The sequence below is a fragment of the Thamnophis sirtalis genome, unplaced genomic scaffold, assembly GCF_051295495.1.
Source record: "Thamnophis sirtalis isolate CommonGarterSnake01/CBP01778 unplaced genomic scaffold, rThaSir2_p1.2 scaffold_2, whole genome shotgun sequence".
Lineage (NCBI taxonomy): Eukaryota > Metazoa > Chordata > Lepidosauria > Squamata > Natricidae > Thamnophis > Thamnophis sirtalis.
In genome coordinates, this window is record NW_028261382.1 from 149,718,919 (window position 1) to 149,739,368 (window position 20,450).

A 20,450-nucleotide genomic window follows, 5' to 3' on the forward strand; every position below is an offset into this window, starting at 1 on the left:
TGTGCAGTAAGCACCATGTAAGCCCAGAAAATGAGTGGTAAAGGGTAAACACTTTTTAAAACTAAGATGATGCATACATATTTATATACATTATTTGACTTACAATTAGTTGTACATCTGGTCTTTTTTCCAAGAGAGCCATGCCTTCACTAGGTAAACCAAAGGATTTTAACTGATAGTTTAAATATCCTCCATATGAAGAAAGCTAAATAAAAAATTACAGGAAATACAGAAATTGGTTTTTATACTTTAAGATAATATTTATTCTTCACACTATCTTCAGCCGCATTTCCCATATTCGTACAGAGAGGTCAAGAAAATTAAAAAAAACTTTTGTGATTAAAAATCTGTTTATTGATGTACCAGAGTGTCACTTGCTAGAAACGTATTTTGCCTGAATTCACTTTGTTCTAAGTGATACTATAATTTGTTTGGTTTTGGCTTAGCATATTGTATGAATCCAGCTGTTATAATTCATAAATGATGCTTTACAATCTTCCACATTGGAGCCCAGTCTGCATTTGGCTTTTATAAATAAAATAAAAAAGATAAGAGAAAATAGTATTTGGAGCTGATAATGGGACAATTTTAACAGATATTACAGAAAAGATCATATACCTTATTCCCCAAGTAAGATGATGGTGCAACCCAATATAAATTGTACAGAAGGGGAGGTAATTCTTGGACATCAGCAACAACACTGTTGCTAATAGGATTGAAAGTTGTAGGAATACTCATACTCATACCCACTGCTTCCAGATGCCAGTTTCTCATGTCGGTGAGCTAATAGTAAAACAGAGGAGAGACACAAAAAGTTTTTGCTTTTAAACTAAGGTTTTCCCACAACACAAAAGTTAATTTGCAAGATGGAGGCTTTCTGATTCCTACCACAAACAAAAGTTTTTCTTGCCATTATAAAATACTGGCTGTGTAAAATTTACCTATGGTAAATCTGCTTCCAACATCACAGAGGGGAAATTGTCCACTCATCAAGACACAAGTTGTATCATAATGCAGTGGCACAGAGCATACTAATCAGTCACATGGATGCATTTCACTAACTCCTTCTGCAAGTTACCCAGCAACATCGAGTAAATGCTGTAAAGTCGACTGTCCTGATTTACAAGTGAGGTGCTTTTCTGAAGAAGCAGGAAAATTTCCCGAGAGACATTGGTCTCTGAGAAAAGAAATACAATTTGGGCATTGCAACTGTGACAGACATTAACACTTCTGTTCATGGCAAACAAACAAGGCAACCTGTTTTTGCAAAAACCTGCTGAAAGCTAAAGAAAAAAACCCAATAGCTTTAAACTCAGCAGCATGGAAATGACTTTAAAAGGAACAGCAATGACGTAAAGACACAGGAAAGGAGAAAATGCATCTTAAAATTCTCAGAACAAAGACAGAAAACAGAAAAGTAGTAATGACTGTCATTCCTTTTTTTTAAAGGTTAAAAGTAATACTCTTGTAAATTTGTTTCTTAGAATGAACAGTTTTAGCATCTGGAAAGCCACTACTGATTTGTGTGTAGCCAGTTCAGTCCCCTGACTACCCTATATTCAGAGGTCTGGTGCTAATTTCAGCCTCAATCAATCATTGCTTTTAACATGCAAAGCAAAACTCCAATCACAGATATTTGGCTAGCTCATCTATCTGATCTCCAAAGGGGAAAAATATGTGTAGCATTGCATACCTTGACTCTACGTCTATTTGTACTGTGGCAAATATTGGTGGCTCCAAAGCAAAAGCAAGTAGTACAACCTTTGGGATTAGCAGGGTCCAGATAAAACGATCCTGAACGGCACATGTCACATTGCGCCCCTTCAACATTCTCCTGTAAGTCAGTTGGAATAAACCAATGTTTCCACTTAAAAGTTTGCAGTAAAAGAGAGGAAAAATAGCTGTAAATGTTCAAAAGCAGTTTCTCCATGGTCTTTCAATACTCAATAGCACAGATGATACTAAAATTATCTCTTTCGCAAGGAAATTTTTTAAGTCTCTTCACTAGATAATAGCCATTGCCACAACCATTATGCAACTGTCAGTTTAAATAAGGGGCCTTCCATACAGACATCTTTGAAGTCTGCTGACACAAATTTTATTGCTGTGGGACTTAAATGATTCACACTGAATGTACCCAATATTTTTGATCGAACCATAAGAAACCAAAAGTCTATTTCTGATCGGCATGAATGTTTCTATTCTTTTCTGTTTCCATATTATCCTACATATTGTCCTATTATTTTAAAATACACATTTGTATATAAATAAGCCCTTCTACCAGTAATATATTTCTCAAGAGACATATTTATATACACTGTGAAATGCTTTTTGAACTAAGAATTTTGGAAAATTATGAAAGTGGGTAATTACATTCTCCTCCTATCTTTAGTTCAAAAAGGACAGATCAATCAATTAATGAGAAAATTTTAAAAGCCTTCCCGCATTGTTAGTAAAAATGTAGACTATAAAGATTGCTGTGAAGAAGCCTACCCACCTCACATGTTCACAAAACGCAGCACAGCACATTAACAATACCACAGCATTTGTGTCAATGCACACTTCAGCCTTTTGCTTTGATTATGATCATATTGCAACAGTTACAGCAATTTGTTTTCCATTGAGATAGCTGTAACTGTTGCAACTCCTCTACAGGAGGAGGCAAGAGAACCATATGCCTCATTTAGTCTATCTTTATGATCACTCGAGCAGAGTTAAGCAAGTGTTAAAAGCTGAAAAATTCCTTATGTAGATGAGGCACTTGGTTCTCTCGCCTCCTCCTGTAGAGGGCACTTTTTTTAGAGGCTTTTTTTAAACAGTTAAGCAGAGTCATCCATTGGAGGCTCTGGCAGCAGCTAATCCAGTCTGGTTCCACCACAAAACCGCATTCGACTAAAGCGCGCTTGACGAAACCACGTAGCTGATGTCATCACAGCGCGACGAAAAAAGCACGCTGCGAACGCTAAAGCTAAAATTAACCCCTAAACCTAAACCTAACCCCCCTAAACCTAATCCTAAACCTAACCCTAAACCTAACCCTTAACCTAACCCTAAACCTAACCCTAAACCTAACCCTTAACCTAACGCTAAACCTAACGCTAACCCTTAACCTAACCCTAACCCTAACCCTAACGCTTAACCTAACCCTAAACCTAACCCTAACCCTTAACCTAACCCTAAATCTAACCCTAAACCTAACCCTTACCTTAACGTGAATCGGCTTGCTTTCAAAGCGCTATTTAAAGCGCCCTTTTTTCTCCGCGGTCACTGTTGTCGCCCTGCTGATGACGTCAGCGACGTGGTTTAATCTGGCGCGCTTTAGTGGAGCGCGGTTTTGTCGTGCCACGATCCAGCCTGACCTCTTGCCTTTTTCTTTTTACACTTTTACATTTTCATCATGGCAGACAAGAGCAGAGTTGAAATCCTCTGTGACACAGCTGGAAAAGGTATGTGCATCGGAGGGAGGGGGGAGGAATTCAAAATTAATGTAATTTGTAAGTAATTGTATTATTGTAAGTAATTTGTGCATGTGTGTGTGCGTGTGTGTGTGTGTGTGTGTTTTACCCACCTCTGCTGGCGCACAGGCTGGCATTTTATTTTTTATGTGGGACATAGCGGCCGGCAGGGCTTTTGGACATAGCAGCAAGCCAGGGCTTTTGGACATAGCGGCAGGGTGGCTTTTGCCTCTAGCAGCAGGGCGGCTTTGGTTCCATCCAGCATTGATTCTTTGAAGCTTTCCATAGGTCCTCTCTGCTTTTAAAATCTTCTGTTGGTCTAAGGAGGTTAGGAAGCCCTGCCGCTGTGTCCGCCATAGAGCGGGATGCATCCTGCCTGTATGGCAGACACAGCGGCAGGGCTTCAGCGGGGCTTTCGTAAAGCCACGCCAGGGCTTTGGTGGGGCTTTCCGAAAGCCCCGCCGAAGCCCTGGCGCTGTGTCTGCCATAGAGCGGGATGCGTCCCACCTGTATGGCGGACACAGCACCAGGGCTTTGGCAGACATAGGGCGGCAGACATAGGGCAGCTTTTGCCCACTTGCCTCACCAGCCATAAACTTCACCACATGTCACTGTTTGTTTTCAATAACAGATAATTTATAAATAAACCCATTCAACCTTTTCTTAATAGTTCTTCCTATTAAATATTCCTATTAAATGCAGTTGAGGAATTGAGATGCAATCTGTGCTCAAAATCAACCATTTTGTCATGTGTGTCATCACCTAATTAAAGATCTATACAATCCAATGTACTAAAACTTTCATGTCTAGGTAGATTTATTTTTTTAAAGTAATTATGAGAATGAGAATTATTTACAGCTGAATAAGGAAGGACACATAAAATAATCACACAAATTTTGAAATGTCAAAGCACCTGACCTTACAGAGACAAACTCCTGTTTGTGGGTTGCAGATGTCTGGTTCTGTTCCTCCTCTGTTACATTTACAAGGTTTACAGTTGGGAAAACCATAAGATCCAGGAGCACAACGATCACACTGACGCCCTGCTATTCCTGAGCGACATCTTGAACAACAAAACAAAGAATAGTGTACAAAACTGATTTCATGTGATAGAGTATTAGATGCAGGGCTAGAATTAAGGCTATAAAAAAAAACCTGCCCCAGCTGCTGAGTGGATCTTCATTCCTTAAAAACATGACATTTTGCATTTCTTTTCCAGTAGCTAGCAAATTTCCTTTTACTTTTTAGGCCAAAGACCAAAAACAGATATGATGCTAGAGATCTCTGATTTATCTTTTATTTTTTTTTGCATCAAAAGACTTAAATAGAAATATTCTAAATCATTTGAAAGTGAAAAGCATAAAGGCATACTGGATGGTAAATTTCGATGCAACAAAAATAAAATATTATAACTTAGGAACATAAAGATTTCAGGCCTGAGTTAACACTGAATTAGATATTACATAATTAGGTGGGCTGGAAAATGACATTGGAATAGATAAGTACACCACCTCCTTCAGCAAGGCATTTGATAGAGTAGACCAGTGGTCCCCAACCTTTTTATCGCCGCGGACCAGTCAGCCTTTGATAATTTTGCCGTGGCCCGCTGAGTGCGCGCAGGGGTGGGGGGGCGTTGTTCGCGGTTTCGGTGGAATACGTCGATGACCAGCGCTAGTAGCGTAGCCTTGCGCAGGCGCAGTTCAGTATGGCTAGCGTAGATAGCGTAGCACAAACTGCGCCTACGCAAGGCTACGCTACTAGCGCTGTCTACACTAGCCCTATGTAGCTGCGCAGGCGCTCTTAGGTTTTTTTTCAGGAATCGGCCAGCGCTGAAGTGCTGAAAAGGAATGAGAAGGGCGGCGCTGGACACAGGGGGGCGGTGGGCCGCTGGTGACGTCAGAGTGCCACCAGCGGTCCAGTAACACCCCTTGTGCCAGTTAGCCCTAATTTGCATACAGAAAGAAACTATGGCCCCCAGCCGCTGCAGCGATCATGGCCCCCGGCCGCTGCAGCGATCATGGCCCCCGGCCGCTGCGCGGCCCGGTGCCAGGTACTCCACGGCCCGGCACCGGTCCGTGGACCGGGGGTTGGGGATCACTGGAGTAGACCATAACCTACTACTAGATAAAGTAGAAAAATGTGGGTTAGACAGCATCACCACCAGATGGATTTGTAACTGGCTGACCAGCCACACTCAACATGTGGTCTTCAATGGAACTGCATCTACATGGAGGGAAGTATGCAGTAGAGTACCCCAAGGATCTGTTTTAAGCCCAGGACTCTTCAACATCTTCATCAATGATTTGGATGTGGGGATAAATGTGGAACTCATCAAATTTGCAGATGACAACAAGATGGCAGGAATAGTCCACACTCCAGAAGATAGACTTAAGGTACAGAAGGATCTTGACAAACTTGAACATTGGACACTATCTAACAAAATGAAATCCAATAGTGAAAAAAAGTAAGGTTCTACATTTAGGCAAGAAAAACGAAATGCATAGGTACAGTATAGGTGGTACCTTGCTCAACAGTAGTAACTGTGAAAGGGATCTTGGATTCCTAGTGGACAACCATTTAAATATGAGCCAGCAGTGTGCAGCAGCTGCCAAAAAAAGCCCAATACATTTCTAGGCTGCATAACAGAGGGATAGAATCAAGATCACATGACATGTTAATACTACTTTATAATGCCTTGGTAAGGCCACACTTGGAATACTGCATTCAGTTTTGGTCGCCAAGATGTAAAAAAGATGTGGAGACTCTAGAAAGAGTGCAGAGAAGAGCAACAAAGATGATTAGGGGACTAGAGGCTAAAAGATAAGAGAAACGTTTGCAGGAACTGGGTATGTCTAGTTTAATGAAAAGAAGAACTAGGGGAAACATGATAGCAGTGTACCAATATCTCAGGGGTTGCCACAAAGAAGAGGGAATCAAACTATTCTCCAAAGCACCTGAGGGAAGAAGCAGTGGGTGGAAACTAATTAAGGAGAGAAGCAACTTAGAACTGAGGAGAAATTTCCTGACAGTTAGAACAATTAATCATTGCAATGGCCTGCCTCCAGAAGTTGTGAATGCCCCAACACTGGAAGTCTTTAAGAAGATGTTGGATAGCCATTTGTCTGAAGTGGTGTAGGGTTTCCTGCCTAGGCAGGGGGTTGGACTAGAAGACCTCCAAGGTCCCTTCCAACTCTGCTATTGTATTGTATCCTTTCCAAATACATTATCTCAGAGAAAATCAATTGTCAGCTTAACCATAAAACAATCAAAATGATCAAGAATATTGATGGGCTAAAAAAAAATCCTAGAACGGCTCTGGAAATCAAGGATAGTTTAAGATAAACACACAGCAGTAACCCTCAAAACACAATGTTCACAGATTACTCATTACATTCAATAAACAAACAGTTCAGTTTAAAACAGAATCTTGTCCGAGTAAATTTTTCTATAATTATAAATAATTACTAATTAGTACAGAATACTAATTCACTTATCTGAAGTAATTGGGTCATCATGGAGCATCCTATTTTAAAAAGGTCACTGCTTATGGAACACTGTCAGCTTTAGGATAAGAGCCATCCAATTCTTTTTATACAGGATTATAGCAATATGTTAAAGCACATATATTTTGTCAGTAAGTAGAAGAATACAGGTAATGGAGTGTTTCTCAATCTTGGCTAGTTTAAGATATCTGGACATCAACTCCCAGAATTCTCTAGCCTGCATGGTGAAGGATTCCAGGCATTGAAAGTCCAGACATGTTAAGACTGAGAATCACTGAGCTAGGGTGAATGTATGTATAGACAGAAACATACCTAGCTGCATAGATGAAAGATAGAATCAGCTATTAATCATGTCCCTGAGAATAAGGGATTGACTCAGAGTAATTAGTGACTTCTGCAGTCTAAAATTTAGCTACCGCACCCTACTGTGTAAAACAAAACAAACAAACAAATCATTCCATCATAGAAATACTTACATACCTGCACTGTCCATCAATTTTATTACATTCAGAATTCATAGCACTGATAACGCCTTTACTTGAGCAATTGCACTTTTCACAGCCAGTAAGTGGATGGTATCCAAAGTGCAACCTTACACACACTTCACATCTAGGCTTAACAGTTTGTGGGGGACAAATACATTTCCCAGTGATATCATCACAAAGACGCCTTCCACAGTTGCAAGCTGGGAACAAGAATACAAATTATTTCATATTCAAAGAATATTTGAATTACATACATTGCTCTTGTTGGAGGAAAAATCCACTAGAACCTATTTCGTCTTGTTCCAAAATTCTTTGAAAAAATTGATCTGAGCATACGTATGCTCAACCAATAGTAATCATTACATGGCTCCCCCTACAATGTTATGTAAATAACTGCAAAACTGAGCAAGAAATAATACATTAGAGATGAATCTCAAATACTCGATAATATCTGGATGATCACATCTCAGTTTAAGAAGCTGAGATATGAAGGAATATTTTCCACATCCAAACATCCTTCTTGACTAGTTTTTACATCCAAACAAAGCAGGAAGTTTTCAATTAATAACTCTGAGCAAAATCCTTAAATTGAGAAGGAAATCAAAAACAAAATAAAATATTTGGTTCTTGGGCAACATTCCAAAAAGTGGGTAACCTCTCCCATGTGGAATGGCTACTTACGTTTGCAGAATGGAAATCCATAGTAACCTGTCTGACACCTGGTACACTTTTGACCAATGACGTGTGGTCTGCAGTTACACTGTCCCCCATCAGGGTTGCAAGTAGCGCTGGTAGCACCCTTTCTGTGACAATTGCATGGCAATGCCCCGTCATTAAAAGCAGCCACAAGTGATCGAGCTGAATTTTGACAAAATTCTGAGGAATTGCCAGGACTGTTAAACAGAAGGATAGAAGGAAAGCACATTTGAGTTCCACTATTTAAAAGGTTTTGCCCACTTTCATTTATATTTCTATAATATGTGTTTATTTAGTATGCTTTTAGTATAATCCATAATCCATTTTTCTTTTTATATATATTTTGTGACTTACACAATGTGAAAACTGTTTCCACCACACTGGCTGATGAAATCTGTTGAACGAATCACACTGTCTTTATGAAGAAGTGTGTAGCTGTAGCTATGTGCTGGAACAACCAGGATATGCTCCTTTAAAATGATAAAATTAAATTGCATATTTTAGAAAGTTAAAGTATTGATGTCGAGTTTCCAGACAGTTTCCATGCATTTTAAGGTTGTGCACATATGTGTGAAAAGTACTTGCATTGCACCTAAGTATAAAAAGATTTTTTTTTAAATGCAAAATACTTATTTAATATTCATTTATTTAAAACAATTCTATATGTTTACATCATTAGATTAAACAGTTGTATAATTATGAATTGAAGGAATGTCCATTCCTAAATGGGGCTTGCCTTAGTCTCTCTTATTCTTACAGCTCCCTAGACCCCTCCAGTATTAAGAAGTCTCTACCCCAAAGCAAATCTTGAAAGAGGAATGAAATTGCTTCCCTTCTCTTCTGTGAATAGTACATAATTTCTGCACACAGAAAATTGTGTTCCAATCAATAAAGCACACTTTTCAGATGGTCACTTTAGAAACCAAGAATGCAGTGAGTATATATTATCAGGGTGGTATTTTGGGGTGGTACAAAGACAATTAATGATTTCAAGATTTTTGTGAAAGAAATGAAAAAAATCAATGTCAAAGAGTGGGTGAAGAACAGCACAAACGAGAAATGTCTGCCCAGAAGTAGTGTTATTCTGAGCAGGATCTCTGAAAGAGCATATAGCAGTGATGGCAAACCTTCTTCACTTCAGGTGCCAAAAGCATGTGTATGCGCTATTACACATGCTTGCCCACCCCCATAATTTAATGCCTGCCTGTGCCATGCCCCCTGCACATGCACACATTATTCACCCTCCTCAGGCTCCAGAGGCTTTCTAGGAGCCTGGTGAGGATGAAAAACACCACAACATGGAAACCGGAAGTTTTGGAATAGACTTCCAGGTTGCCCACTGGACTGTTTTTCTCCCTCCGCAGGCTTCAGCGGGCTTCCCTGAAGCCTCCAGAAGGCGAAAAACAGCCAAAAATCAATGGCAAAAATCAACTGGCCAATGCTCACATGCAACTGGAGCTGACAGGGCAATGAAAAGACGACCTCTCTGATGTATAAAGGTAAATATAAAGGTTTCTCCTGTCCAGTTATGTCCAATTCTAGGGGGAAGTGCTCATCTCCATTTCTTAGCCAAAGGAGTCAGCATTGTCCAAAGACATTTCCATTGTTAGGTGGCCAGTATGGCCATACACCAAAGGTGCACAGAATGGTGGTTTCCATCCCACTGAAGTGATACCAAATTATCTACTTGCATTTGCATGCTTTCAAACTGAAACTTGTCCCATTTGCAGGACTTGGGTCTCAAACCCAGGCTGTCAGCTGACAAGCTCAGCATCTTTAACCACACTTAATGTCACCACAGTCCCCTCCAATATATATCTAAGTCCAAATACATACCACCATTTTGAATTGTTTTTGAAAACTACTAGAAACAAGTGGTGCTTTTGGCAACTAGCAAAATGTGTTATTAGCAATCTAACCCTGATTAGCAGCTTAATGATAATTAGACACCTATGACATGTATGGTCATTGTTTTCGAAATATTTCTTTACATAAATAGAGAAAAGAATGATCACTGACAAAAAAGCATTGTGGGGGGGAAAGCAACTTCCAATTTCCTTTTCCAACGACTTTCCTTGTGGGAAGCTGGTAGGGAGTTTCAGAAAACCTTCCTTCCTTCCTTCCTTCCTTCCTTCCTTCCTTCCTTCCTTCCTTCCTTCCTTCCTTCCTTCCTTCCTTCCCCAGCAGGCAGGTAAATGATTGCTGCCAGGTGAGGGAGGAAGCAAGAGATGAGCTAGTATCCAGTAAGATGCAAACATTGAGGGACTGGCAAAGAATGCATGGTAGTGAAGACAACCTTCTTTGTCATGTTGTCCTTTGTCTTTCTCTCTGCAAGCCTTCCATAAGCAAAAACTTAGTGGGAAAGTGGCAAGAGAGTGTGAGCAATCACATTAGTTCCTTCTGGCTTCCCCATTGATTTATGGAAAACTTTCAGGGAATGTTGAAAATGAAGATCACATGGCCACAATAATCACAGCAGTACGCTATGATGTTCAAGTGGCAACAACTTCCCCAAATTTCATTCCCATAGGAGTCATGGGTCGCAGTATTCTGTAAGTCAACCCATTTGAGTTACTTTGGTTTAATAATTCTTGCCCTTTACTTTCCAAAATCATCTAATTGAAGGCTACAAACAATCAAACAGACATGAAAGTTTTAGTAGTATATATATGGATTCAGAGGTAGGTTCCTACCGAGTAGGTAGTAACTCGGCTTGCCATGCCCCCGAACCGGTTCTCTTGGCAGCGCCATAGGCCGCCATCTTGTTTTTTGCTTCTGCGCATGCAAAGAAGCAATTTTTTTAGTACTGCACAGCTCATCTCTGAGCAAACTGGCAGTAGCAGCAGCCAGAACCTACCCCTGCATGGATTGAACAAAATATAGTTTTGAGAAATTTTCAAAGGCCATACTTTGTGCAACATAGTGCAATAGCCCAAATCATTTTTCTCTAACTCAGGACCCTCCAGTTATGTGGATTTACAAGTCTCTTGCTGCTATCACCACTACTAGCTATCATGATTAGAGACTCTTAATTGCAGTTTTACACATTTGGCAAAATATGGAAGGCCAGTGGAAGCTTTAGCTTACCATAGCATAAGTAAATGTAATTGGATAGTCTCTATCTCAATTAAAAATTAAGCAGTTTTAAAACTTACCAATACCATTGTTCTTTCATTGGGAATTGTCAAGGTGACCGAGACGTCATGTTTAAGGATATCAAATTCAATATGATTTTCAGACATTACCAGACTTCGACATCCAGAAGTATGTGGACAAAATGAAGCATTGTAAGAACCTAGAACAGGTAGAAGTGGGATGAGCACACATTTAATCTATGAAAACTCAAATGTCTGAAAAAAATCTAAAACACTGTTAAGTCTAGGTTACCTGACCAAAGTTGTCCTCCATCCACTAATACTTGCACTGGAAATGTTGGATTTTCCGGCTGATAAAAATGTATGATAAACACATATTGGCCTATATGTGGGACTCTCCCATTCAGAGTAATTTGGTTCTGTCAACATAAATATGTGGAAATTAATATATTGGTCATCACAAAGTGAACACTGAGCATTATGTTTGCACACTAATGTTTCCCTGATTTAATATTAAAATGAAGTGAAAGATATTTGATAACTTTAATAAAAAATCGACCCACTTTTGTTTGAACTCTCTCTTTCTCAGCAAAATGGAACAGAAATAAAATAAGCTGCTCATCAAGTGTGATATTTCAACTGTATGGTACTTGGGCTATTTTTAGAAACTGTAAATGACTTCAAGCAGTTTCAGCTCATGAAGGAAAAATCCTAATAACAATTCACTAATCTTCTTTTTACAATTCTCTACAAGACTATAGAAGCTCATATTGTAAATAAAAGTAATCTATCAAACACCAATATAGAGCATTTTCAGATTGCTGGTAAAGCTCTATTCTTTGCTCCATGTCAAACTTCTCCCTCTAGCTACTCTAAACATGGTTGACATTTTACAGAAATTTGATACAGTGTGGTTCACAGTAAAATTTTATTATAAACTAAGCAATATTATTGGCAGAAGATTATAGTCTTTTTTTCCACCCCCTGAAATTTCAGCATGGTGCCTTTTTCTCCTGCTCTTCTTATGGCTCAATCAGCATTGATAAAGAGTGAAAGGTCCAGCCTATGGCTGATTTTTTATGACATGCCTCATGGCTCAGTATTCTCACCACTCTTGTTTAACATCTACATGAAGCTAATGTCTGAGATCATTCACCATGAGTGGCTGATGTATCATTTCCACCACAGTGATCCAAGAAATGTTGTTGCTGCCCTATCTCTGTGTCTGGAAGTTGTGGGGGACCTGGATGGGGGAACAACATATTTTGGCTGAACCTTGGCAAGATTGAATGGCTTTGGGTGCATGGAGTTTCAAGATCCAGGAGTTTAACTACCTTAATTCCAGATGGGGTGCACTACCCCAGATAGACCCAGTCTGCAACTTAGGGGTCTCCCGGAGATGTGATTCCTGCTTAAAGAGTTAGTGGCAGTCACGGCTAGGAGAGATTTTGAAGAACTTTGTGTTATGCACTTAGTTGTGGCCTTTCCTGGATTGGGAGTCCCTACATTCAGTCATTCAAACCCTGGTCATTTCACATTTGGATTACTGCAATGCACTTTACATGGGGCTCCCTTTGAAGGGCATTTGGAACCTTCAATTAGCACAGAGCAGTGGCCTGGACAGTTCGTGGGGCCTCTATGGTAGCCCATGCTACCTCACTGCTCCATGAGCTGCATTGATTGCTGGTTTGCTTCCAGGTACAAATCAAGGTGTTGGTTATTAACTTTAAAGCCCTGCATGGCATGGATTCAGGATACTTGAGGAACCATCTCATCCCAATAGGACTAGCATGCCCCAACCATACTGGCAGAAAAGGAGCTTCAGGCCCCTTTCTGAATCAAGTATTTTTAGCTGGCAGGATCCAAGAGAAGACCGTCTCTGCGGTGGCTCCTGCCCTTTGGAACATCTTAGCCCCTGAGGAGAGATCGTCTCTCATCCTTCTAACTTTTTCCATAAGGCCCTGAAGACTTGGCTCTGCCAGATGGGCTTGGGGTCCCAGCAGGAAAGCATCACACTGGAGGTGGTTGATAACTTAAGAGGAAATCCCAGATCCCACACATACATCCTGCTCCTTATCTCCCCATCTTTTAACAATAATTTTTGTCTTTGATTGTAACTATATTTTTATCAATTTTGAAATATTTATCTTATGGTTTTAAGACTTTTAATGCTGTAAGCTGCCCATACACACTTCAAAATGAGATGGGTGGCAAATAATTTTAATAAACAAACAAGCAAACAAAGACTTTCTAATGATATAAGTAGAAATTCACCACAGAATTGGAACAGTTATAGAAAATTATGAGGTATTCATCTCCACCCTCTGGTGACAAAATGAATATCCATATGGAATATGAGTTTCAAGAGTCATCTGAGCTACTACATCTGTCAGTAGCTCAGCTTCTCAAGATGTCAGCTTCTTGCAAATCAACTGAGGGAAGTACTCAAAGAATTTCAGGTCTTCAACTCCATAACAAGTAAGATTAATATTTACAAACCAATGGGCTTAAAGTCCCCTCGCTGCTGCTTGGCTGCCGCCACCTTGGATTTTAGTGACTGTGGGTGCGCAGTTCACTGCAAATTGTTCTACATTGAACTGCGCACAGGTGTGCAGCATGCATCTGGCACGCATGCACGTCTGGTGCATACACATGCACATTGCACGTGGGTTGCGAACAGGCAGTAACACTGGCAGCAACCCACCCTTGCTTTAATGCAAAATGTAAATTACCTGTGAGGAAGACAGAGTCACACCATTAGCTGAGTGAAGAGATGATAAAGGAGAACTCAATGAATCCCAGGAGACCACATATCTTGCCCCTTCTACAACTTCGCTGTTTCTGTGAGCATCCAAAACTACCGCTTCAAGAGGCTTTTCATATTGCAATGGTATACAGGAGGCACTTTAAAGAAAGAAGAATGCCAAATAAATGTCAAATATGGCATATTTCAAAAAAGTTCTTTGAACAGAATAAAATATGTCTCAAAATGTAGACTGTGAAGTCAATAACTGTGTTCCCACAACAATCAAACTGAACAACATTTACCTTAGCATGTTGTGCTAATCCTTTCAACATAGTTAGTTGCCAGTTCAGTGTGTTGTGTGAATCAGGAAAATTGGATTAACTCAAGTTCAACTGTATAGTCTACATTTAGGACACAACCAAAGGGTATACCATATGATGACTCAAATAGCAAAATTATTTTTTGAACATGAATCCTTTGATAGACAAAATGACATAATTTATCTAGAGGAAAGTATCAGTATCCTTGGAAAGTCTTAAGATCAAATAAGTGTGTCTTATCAAGGTTTCTTATATTAGAGTAATGGAGTGATAGCTATGTTGCACGATGTGCAATGTTACGATGCATTGTAAATACTCCCAAAATGCTGAGCAAACTGAGAATATTAACATTACTAAGTCTTAAAGTTCACTTCTGTGGGAAGCAAAAGAGAAGGAAGTATTTTACCTTGAACCATGGATATATGTTGCAATGCAATAAACTTGAGGTTCCACATAGTCCAGAGAAAAATCCTCAATTGGAATAATGCAAATTTTATGCTAGGCAAGAAAGACAATGTATCTGTTAACTTTTTTCCCAATGTGAAAATGGGGATGCATATTATTTAAACTATTTATGCTTCTAGAAAAAGTAACGATAAGAAAGCTTTCTAGCTAAAAGCTAACACAGTGTGAGATTTGTGGGCACAGGACTTGTTGGCATAAAGTTTTGCGCTACAGTATTTTTGTATTTAGAAGGGTGTGTGAGTGTACTATGAATGCAGCATGGTGTATAGAGAAGAGCTCATTACATGGGATTAACTTGGCCAACATTTACTCACTGTATTGTGCGGCTTTTTTGTGCGGCTGTTTATAAAAATAGGATCGTCAACATGATTGCCAATGTCCGATGATGGATATGGTACAAGAATGAGAAGAATTGTCTTAAACAGCTCATTTGCTTTTATTAAGGAGAGAAGGAAGACGCAGAAAGATTAAATCTTCATATACCAAAAGGTGGCAGTAAACGTCTTAAAATTAAAAACTACCATATTTGAACCTTTCAGACAGGAATCTGTAGAGAAGTGATTGTTTTATCTAGTGTACTGTGTGGTTCCAGAAAAACCATGCATTTACAGCTTTCTTCTGAGAAAGATGGTTCATGTGGGGATTTCCTCTAGGTAAACTGAGAGAGAGAACTGGCCCAAAGCTACCCAAATTTCATGATCAAGTGAGGATCTAAAACTAACTAAATGACCTGATGTAATTTCCTTATCACAAGACCCATCACAAGATTCATTGATGACTCACACCTGACCCATCTCAAGACCCTCACTTGACACACTTATGCCTGAGGCCCTTATCAACAGAAGAACACTGACACAGAAGATGTTATCTGGTAACTGCCTGGTAATGAAATGTTCGAAAACCAACCTACAACCTTGGAGGATGAACTTTCACCCTCATCTTACACCTGAGCTACAGATATCCACCACTATTGCAAACTAACTAATTCCTCTTGAGTTGTCTTCTGCATTCATAAAAACACATATACACAATCATATACCTATATTGGAAGTACTCAGCTAATGATAGTGACTAGGACCGGAAACCCCATTGCTAAGCAATGCAGCTGTAAAGTATGATATCTTGTCTCCAGTTTGAGGAGAGGGTTGGACTAGAAGACTTCCAAGGACCCTTTCAGCTTTGTTATTACTGCATTGACTTACAAAAGCAGTTCCAGCAGTTCCATTTGCCATTGTTAGGTGAATCCCACATGATTGTTAAGTGTGACATCATGTGATTATCATTTATGACTCCTGCCAGCTTCCCCATTCACTTGTTGGAAATTGGCAGTGGAGGTTGCAAATGGTGATCACATGACTGTAAGACACTGCCATGGGATAATTGCAAGCTGGTTGCTAAGCACCTGAATTGCAATAATGTGACCACAAAGACAATACAACAGCCGTAACGACAAGGCTTAGTTGCAAGTTCTTATTCAGTATTGTTGTAACTTCAGTCACCAAGGAATTAATTACTAAACAAAGACTATATTCTCTCCTGCACAGACAAAATACAATATTCACACATACAGTCATATACAGGTATTTTTACATGTATATTTTCATTACACTTCTTCTGAATTCAGTCCCCTGTAGTAATGCTAATAAGAAGTAAAAATGGGAGGAAAAGGGAAGGGTCTTGGGCTGGAAGTATAGAAAAACTGGATTTGGGGGTGGGAACAAGACCATTGATGGACAGAAGGATATAAAAGGAGATGGACAGGCAGCAAGGGAGAAGGGAGAAAAGTTAGATAGAATCATGACAACTGCATAAAGCTATGAGGGACACCAAAACACATATATAGAGCAGAAGGATAATTGATTGAGCTGGAATAAGATAGCATCCTATATTTCCTATATAAAATAGTTGCATAATTTCTTGATATTCTGTTCATGAAAATATAAGAAACTCACCAGTAGAAAATCTATAGCTGATGATCTGAGATGTAATGTTGTATCAGCCAAAAGGTCAAAAACTGCAATACGAGCCATATCATCGATCACAACACTGCGACACTGGAAGCTGGAATAGGTTTTAAAAGTAGTTAGTAAATAAGTCCTAATATTCTCTAATTCCAAAGAAGGGTGTGTTTTTTTGTCTTTTTTCTGTCTTGAACTTCTTCTCTATGAATCTATCACCAAATGCATGAATTACATGTCAATTTTAAATTAAATAAAGAAGCCCAGAGTGATTTTTTTTACCACTCAGCTTGTTCTTCTACGGTAGGCCTGTGAAACAGTTGGTATCTAAGACTATTCTACAAATACATGCCTTTCCAAAACATGACAAAAATGTTAACACGAGATTGATTTGAACAAGAGTCACAACCAGGGTGGACAGATTTTAGGACTGTGTGGGATACAATAGGAGTCTAGTAACTAAATCCATGGTATAAAAACGTGCTGAAGATGTGTGTTCAAAACCTAATGAAAAAGATGTGCTGAAGTATGTATTTAGTCCAGGAATATAGGATTTAAAAAAAACCCAATTAATGCTTTCATACAGCTGCCCATAATTCCACTGCTGGTTTCATTTCCCAGTCTTCATGAATGATCATACAAAGAAACGCTTACATTATTGCTATAGTTCAACAATAGAAATAGCAATCAAAATGCCTTTCATTCCTCTGGAATTCATCCCCCTAGGCAGGATGCAAACATAATAATATTAATATCAAGAAGTAGAATCTGAAACATCTTCTGCCCTTTTTTAGCTTAAATTTGCTGAGGATATTTAATATTTTAAAACTATTTCTATATTCTTTTCAGTGTAACAGGAATGATTTTAAGTTTTTACATATCATCCACATTTCAATTATGCAAGGAAAAAAATCCTCTTAATTAACATTATGTGTCTAATTGCATGAGAAAGAAACTACAACTGTTTTCTTGAAAGCAGAGGAAAAGAATTGAGCCTGAAAAATATACATATTATTTAGAGTACTATTTTTATCAGGTAAAATAAAGGAGATAAAGAAAAGGAATGCATTGGAAACTAAGAACCCTAGAAAAGAAGGAAGAAAAGACAAGTATATTTAGATGACAAAAGCCCAAAACATAAACTTATTACACTTTTCTCACCTATATTTGCAGCTGTATATATTAATTTTAGCCTCCATCTCTTGTCCAATGCTCTCAGTCTTTATATTACCAACATACATTAGATCATGATCCGTGACATACTCAAAGATGATTACATAGCGGCCAACTTGGGGAACCTTCAATTTGATCTGTAGATTCACCTAAAGAAGATTCAAATCATGCATGGATGTTATAAGAATAATGGAGGAGTGGCTACTTCATGCACTAAATAACCACTTAGGTTTTTAAAGCAGAGTAACATCATAGGGAAGTAAACCTGTAAATGCTTTTTTGCTAGGAAAATAATACCTATTTTCTTTTCCATTCTCCAAGGTTAATACTTTCCCTATACCAGTGATGGCTACCTTTTTTGTCATCACGTGCCAAAAGCGTGCATGTGCACACGATAACGCACCCACACCCATAATACAATGCATCTGTGTGACCCCCCGCCCATCCTGCCCTGTTCATGTGCATGTGACACTCCCATGTGTGCCCCAACCCTGCGCATGCATGCATGATCCCCATGCATGCACGTGCATGCACATGCAACCCCCTCTGATCTTCCTGCATGCGCTCTTACACCCCCCCTTGCCCATTGTTGGCTTCTAAGTTGGTGCAGGAGGCTTTACAAGCCAAAATAGGGCACAGGGGCCTCACGCGACACGCCCACACCCTGTTTTGAGCCTGGAAGCCCTCCTGCATCAACCTGGAAGCCAAACCGGGACGCAGAAGTGCTGTGCGAGGTCCCAAAATGGAATGCAAGCAAAAACCCATCCCCTGCATGCGCCCCCCCCATGCATGCTTGGCACAGACCCAAAGACCAGCTGGCTGGCGGGAGGCATGCGTGGATACGCGGTGGAGCTGAGTTGGGTTGATAGCTAGCATGCCCGCAGAGAGGGCTCTACATGCCACCTTAGGTTTGCCATCATGGCCCTATACATTTAGCTTCCAAGATGGTGTCTATGTCCTTGCAGTTATTTCTTGTGGCATTAACCAGTCACTCTACCCTACCTGTTGTTTTTTTTAATTAGATTTTTAGTACAGTGCCGTAAAAGAAAATTCTAGCATCCGGTGTCATTTTTATACAGTATTTCAGAAAGCCTCTAGGGCTTACATGAGTCATAAAATCAAAGATGGTGGATGGCTACATCCACTGGTTCACCAACCTGCCCAGAGAAAGAGAGGCAGAGTGGTAGGAGTATCCTGACGCATAAACAGGTAGCGGTAGGGCTACCACATCAGTCTGACTTCTAGTAAAAAAGTATTTCACAATTATTCACATCTACAATGGCAATCATAAAATAAGCTCATTGTTGGCCATAGCTTTGGGAGAGCAGCCACAAAACCCCCTTAAAATGACCAGTGAACACGTGGATCCAGAAAGAAGATGAATAAAACAAAAAATGTATCAATCTGGTACATGCTGTGACAAACATATAGGCAAACAAGTACACTATCAGAATGGTATACAATTGTAATGGAATGTGTGGATGACCTTGGGAAATAAGGGGAAGAGATTTTGCCTAGGAAACAATCAGACAAGAGATGCAGGAGCCTGCGTGGCTTAACAGTCAGGAAAAGAAACATAGGAAGGACCCGCCCTAATTGATCAAGCAGTTATAAGTGGTGGTGGGAAGTTTGTACGTTTAGACTTGCAAGATTCTGCTGATGTAGCCTTACAATAAAATAGAATGAGTTCATCTAATTGTGTTTCCTATCTGATTTACCTTGGAGGGGTAACAACCCTTAAGCATTCAGAGGAAAGAGACACAGATGCTACATTTTATCATGCCCTGTTTTGAGGAGGATGGTTATATAGCAATAGCACTTAGACTTATATACAGCTTCACTGTGCTTTACAGCCCTCTCTAAGTGGTTTACAGTTCCAGCGACCCAGGCTGCCAAACCACTACCGGTTCGGCCAAACTGGTCTGAACCAGTAAGAATCCACCACTGCCTGTCACACACACACACACACACACACACACACGCATACACACACAAACACACACACACACTGGAGGAAGCAAGAACTATCTCTACAGTATTTTTACACAATATACTGTATATCCTCTTTGGTGTGTTCTATTACACAGACTGTCAGGAAATACTGTAGGCACTATGTAACCAATTTCATTCTATAAGGATATCTTACCTCCTGACCACTAATATGAGACATCACTGGATGTTTGATTGTTGGCTGTTGGAAAGTTGTTTTTTGGTATTCTCCCCCATGCAAGAAAAATGTTACCTCTGTACCAAAAACACAGCGATATTTGTTCACTGGCAAGTTTTCATACTGCAAACAACTTGAAAATAAAAATTAAAAAAAACAGAAAGTGTTTAACTGGATCATCATCATAAATTTTAGAGATTCATAATAAAAGATCCATTAATGTTCCTGAGATACTAACTTATCTGTTGTGACATATCCTGAATATGTGCAAGGCTGTACAACAGGAAATTGCAAGATGGATGCTTCATAGTAGTCACGAGGTAAGAGGACGAGGTAATCCTAAAGTAACAGAATAATACCAGCTTAAGCATATTAATAGCCATTAAT

The 20,450-nt window shown here is 39.6% G+C and overlaps 1 protein-coding gene across 2 annotated transcripts in view; it reads right to left on the minus strand.

Annotated features, from left to right (window-relative positions):
• The window catches only part of LAMA3 (laminin subunit alpha 3), a 157,831-nt gene that overhangs the window by 79,461 nt on the left and 57,920 nt on the right, over positions 1-20,450 (minus strand). For both annotated transcript variants that reach the window (XM_087707173.1, XM_087707174.1), the window contains exons 22-36: positions 20,302-20,402; positions 20,043-20,196; positions 17,885-18,045; positions 16,718-16,826; positions 14,707-14,798; positions 13,967-14,138; positions 11,527-11,653; positions 11,295-11,434; positions 8,494-8,609; positions 8,125-8,336; positions 7,439-7,643; positions 4,374-4,518; positions 1,694-1,834; positions 619-783; positions 104-205 (exon numbers count right to left, since the gene is read on the minus strand). In XM_087707173.1, the coding sequence (XP_087563299.1) occupies positions 104-205; positions 619-783; positions 1,694-1,834; positions 4,374-4,518; positions 7,439-7,643; positions 8,125-8,336; positions 8,494-8,609; positions 11,295-11,434; positions 11,527-11,653; positions 13,967-14,138; positions 14,707-14,798; positions 16,718-16,826; positions 17,885-18,045; positions 20,043-20,196; positions 20,302-20,402 (2,142 nt within the window). The remainder of the gene's footprint in view (positions 1-103; positions 206-618; positions 784-1,693; positions 1,835-4,373; positions 4,519-7,438; positions 7,644-8,124; positions 8,337-8,493; positions 8,610-11,294; positions 11,435-11,526; positions 11,654-13,966; positions 14,139-14,706; positions 14,799-16,717; positions 16,827-17,884; positions 18,046-20,042; positions 20,197-20,301; positions 20,403-20,450) is intronic.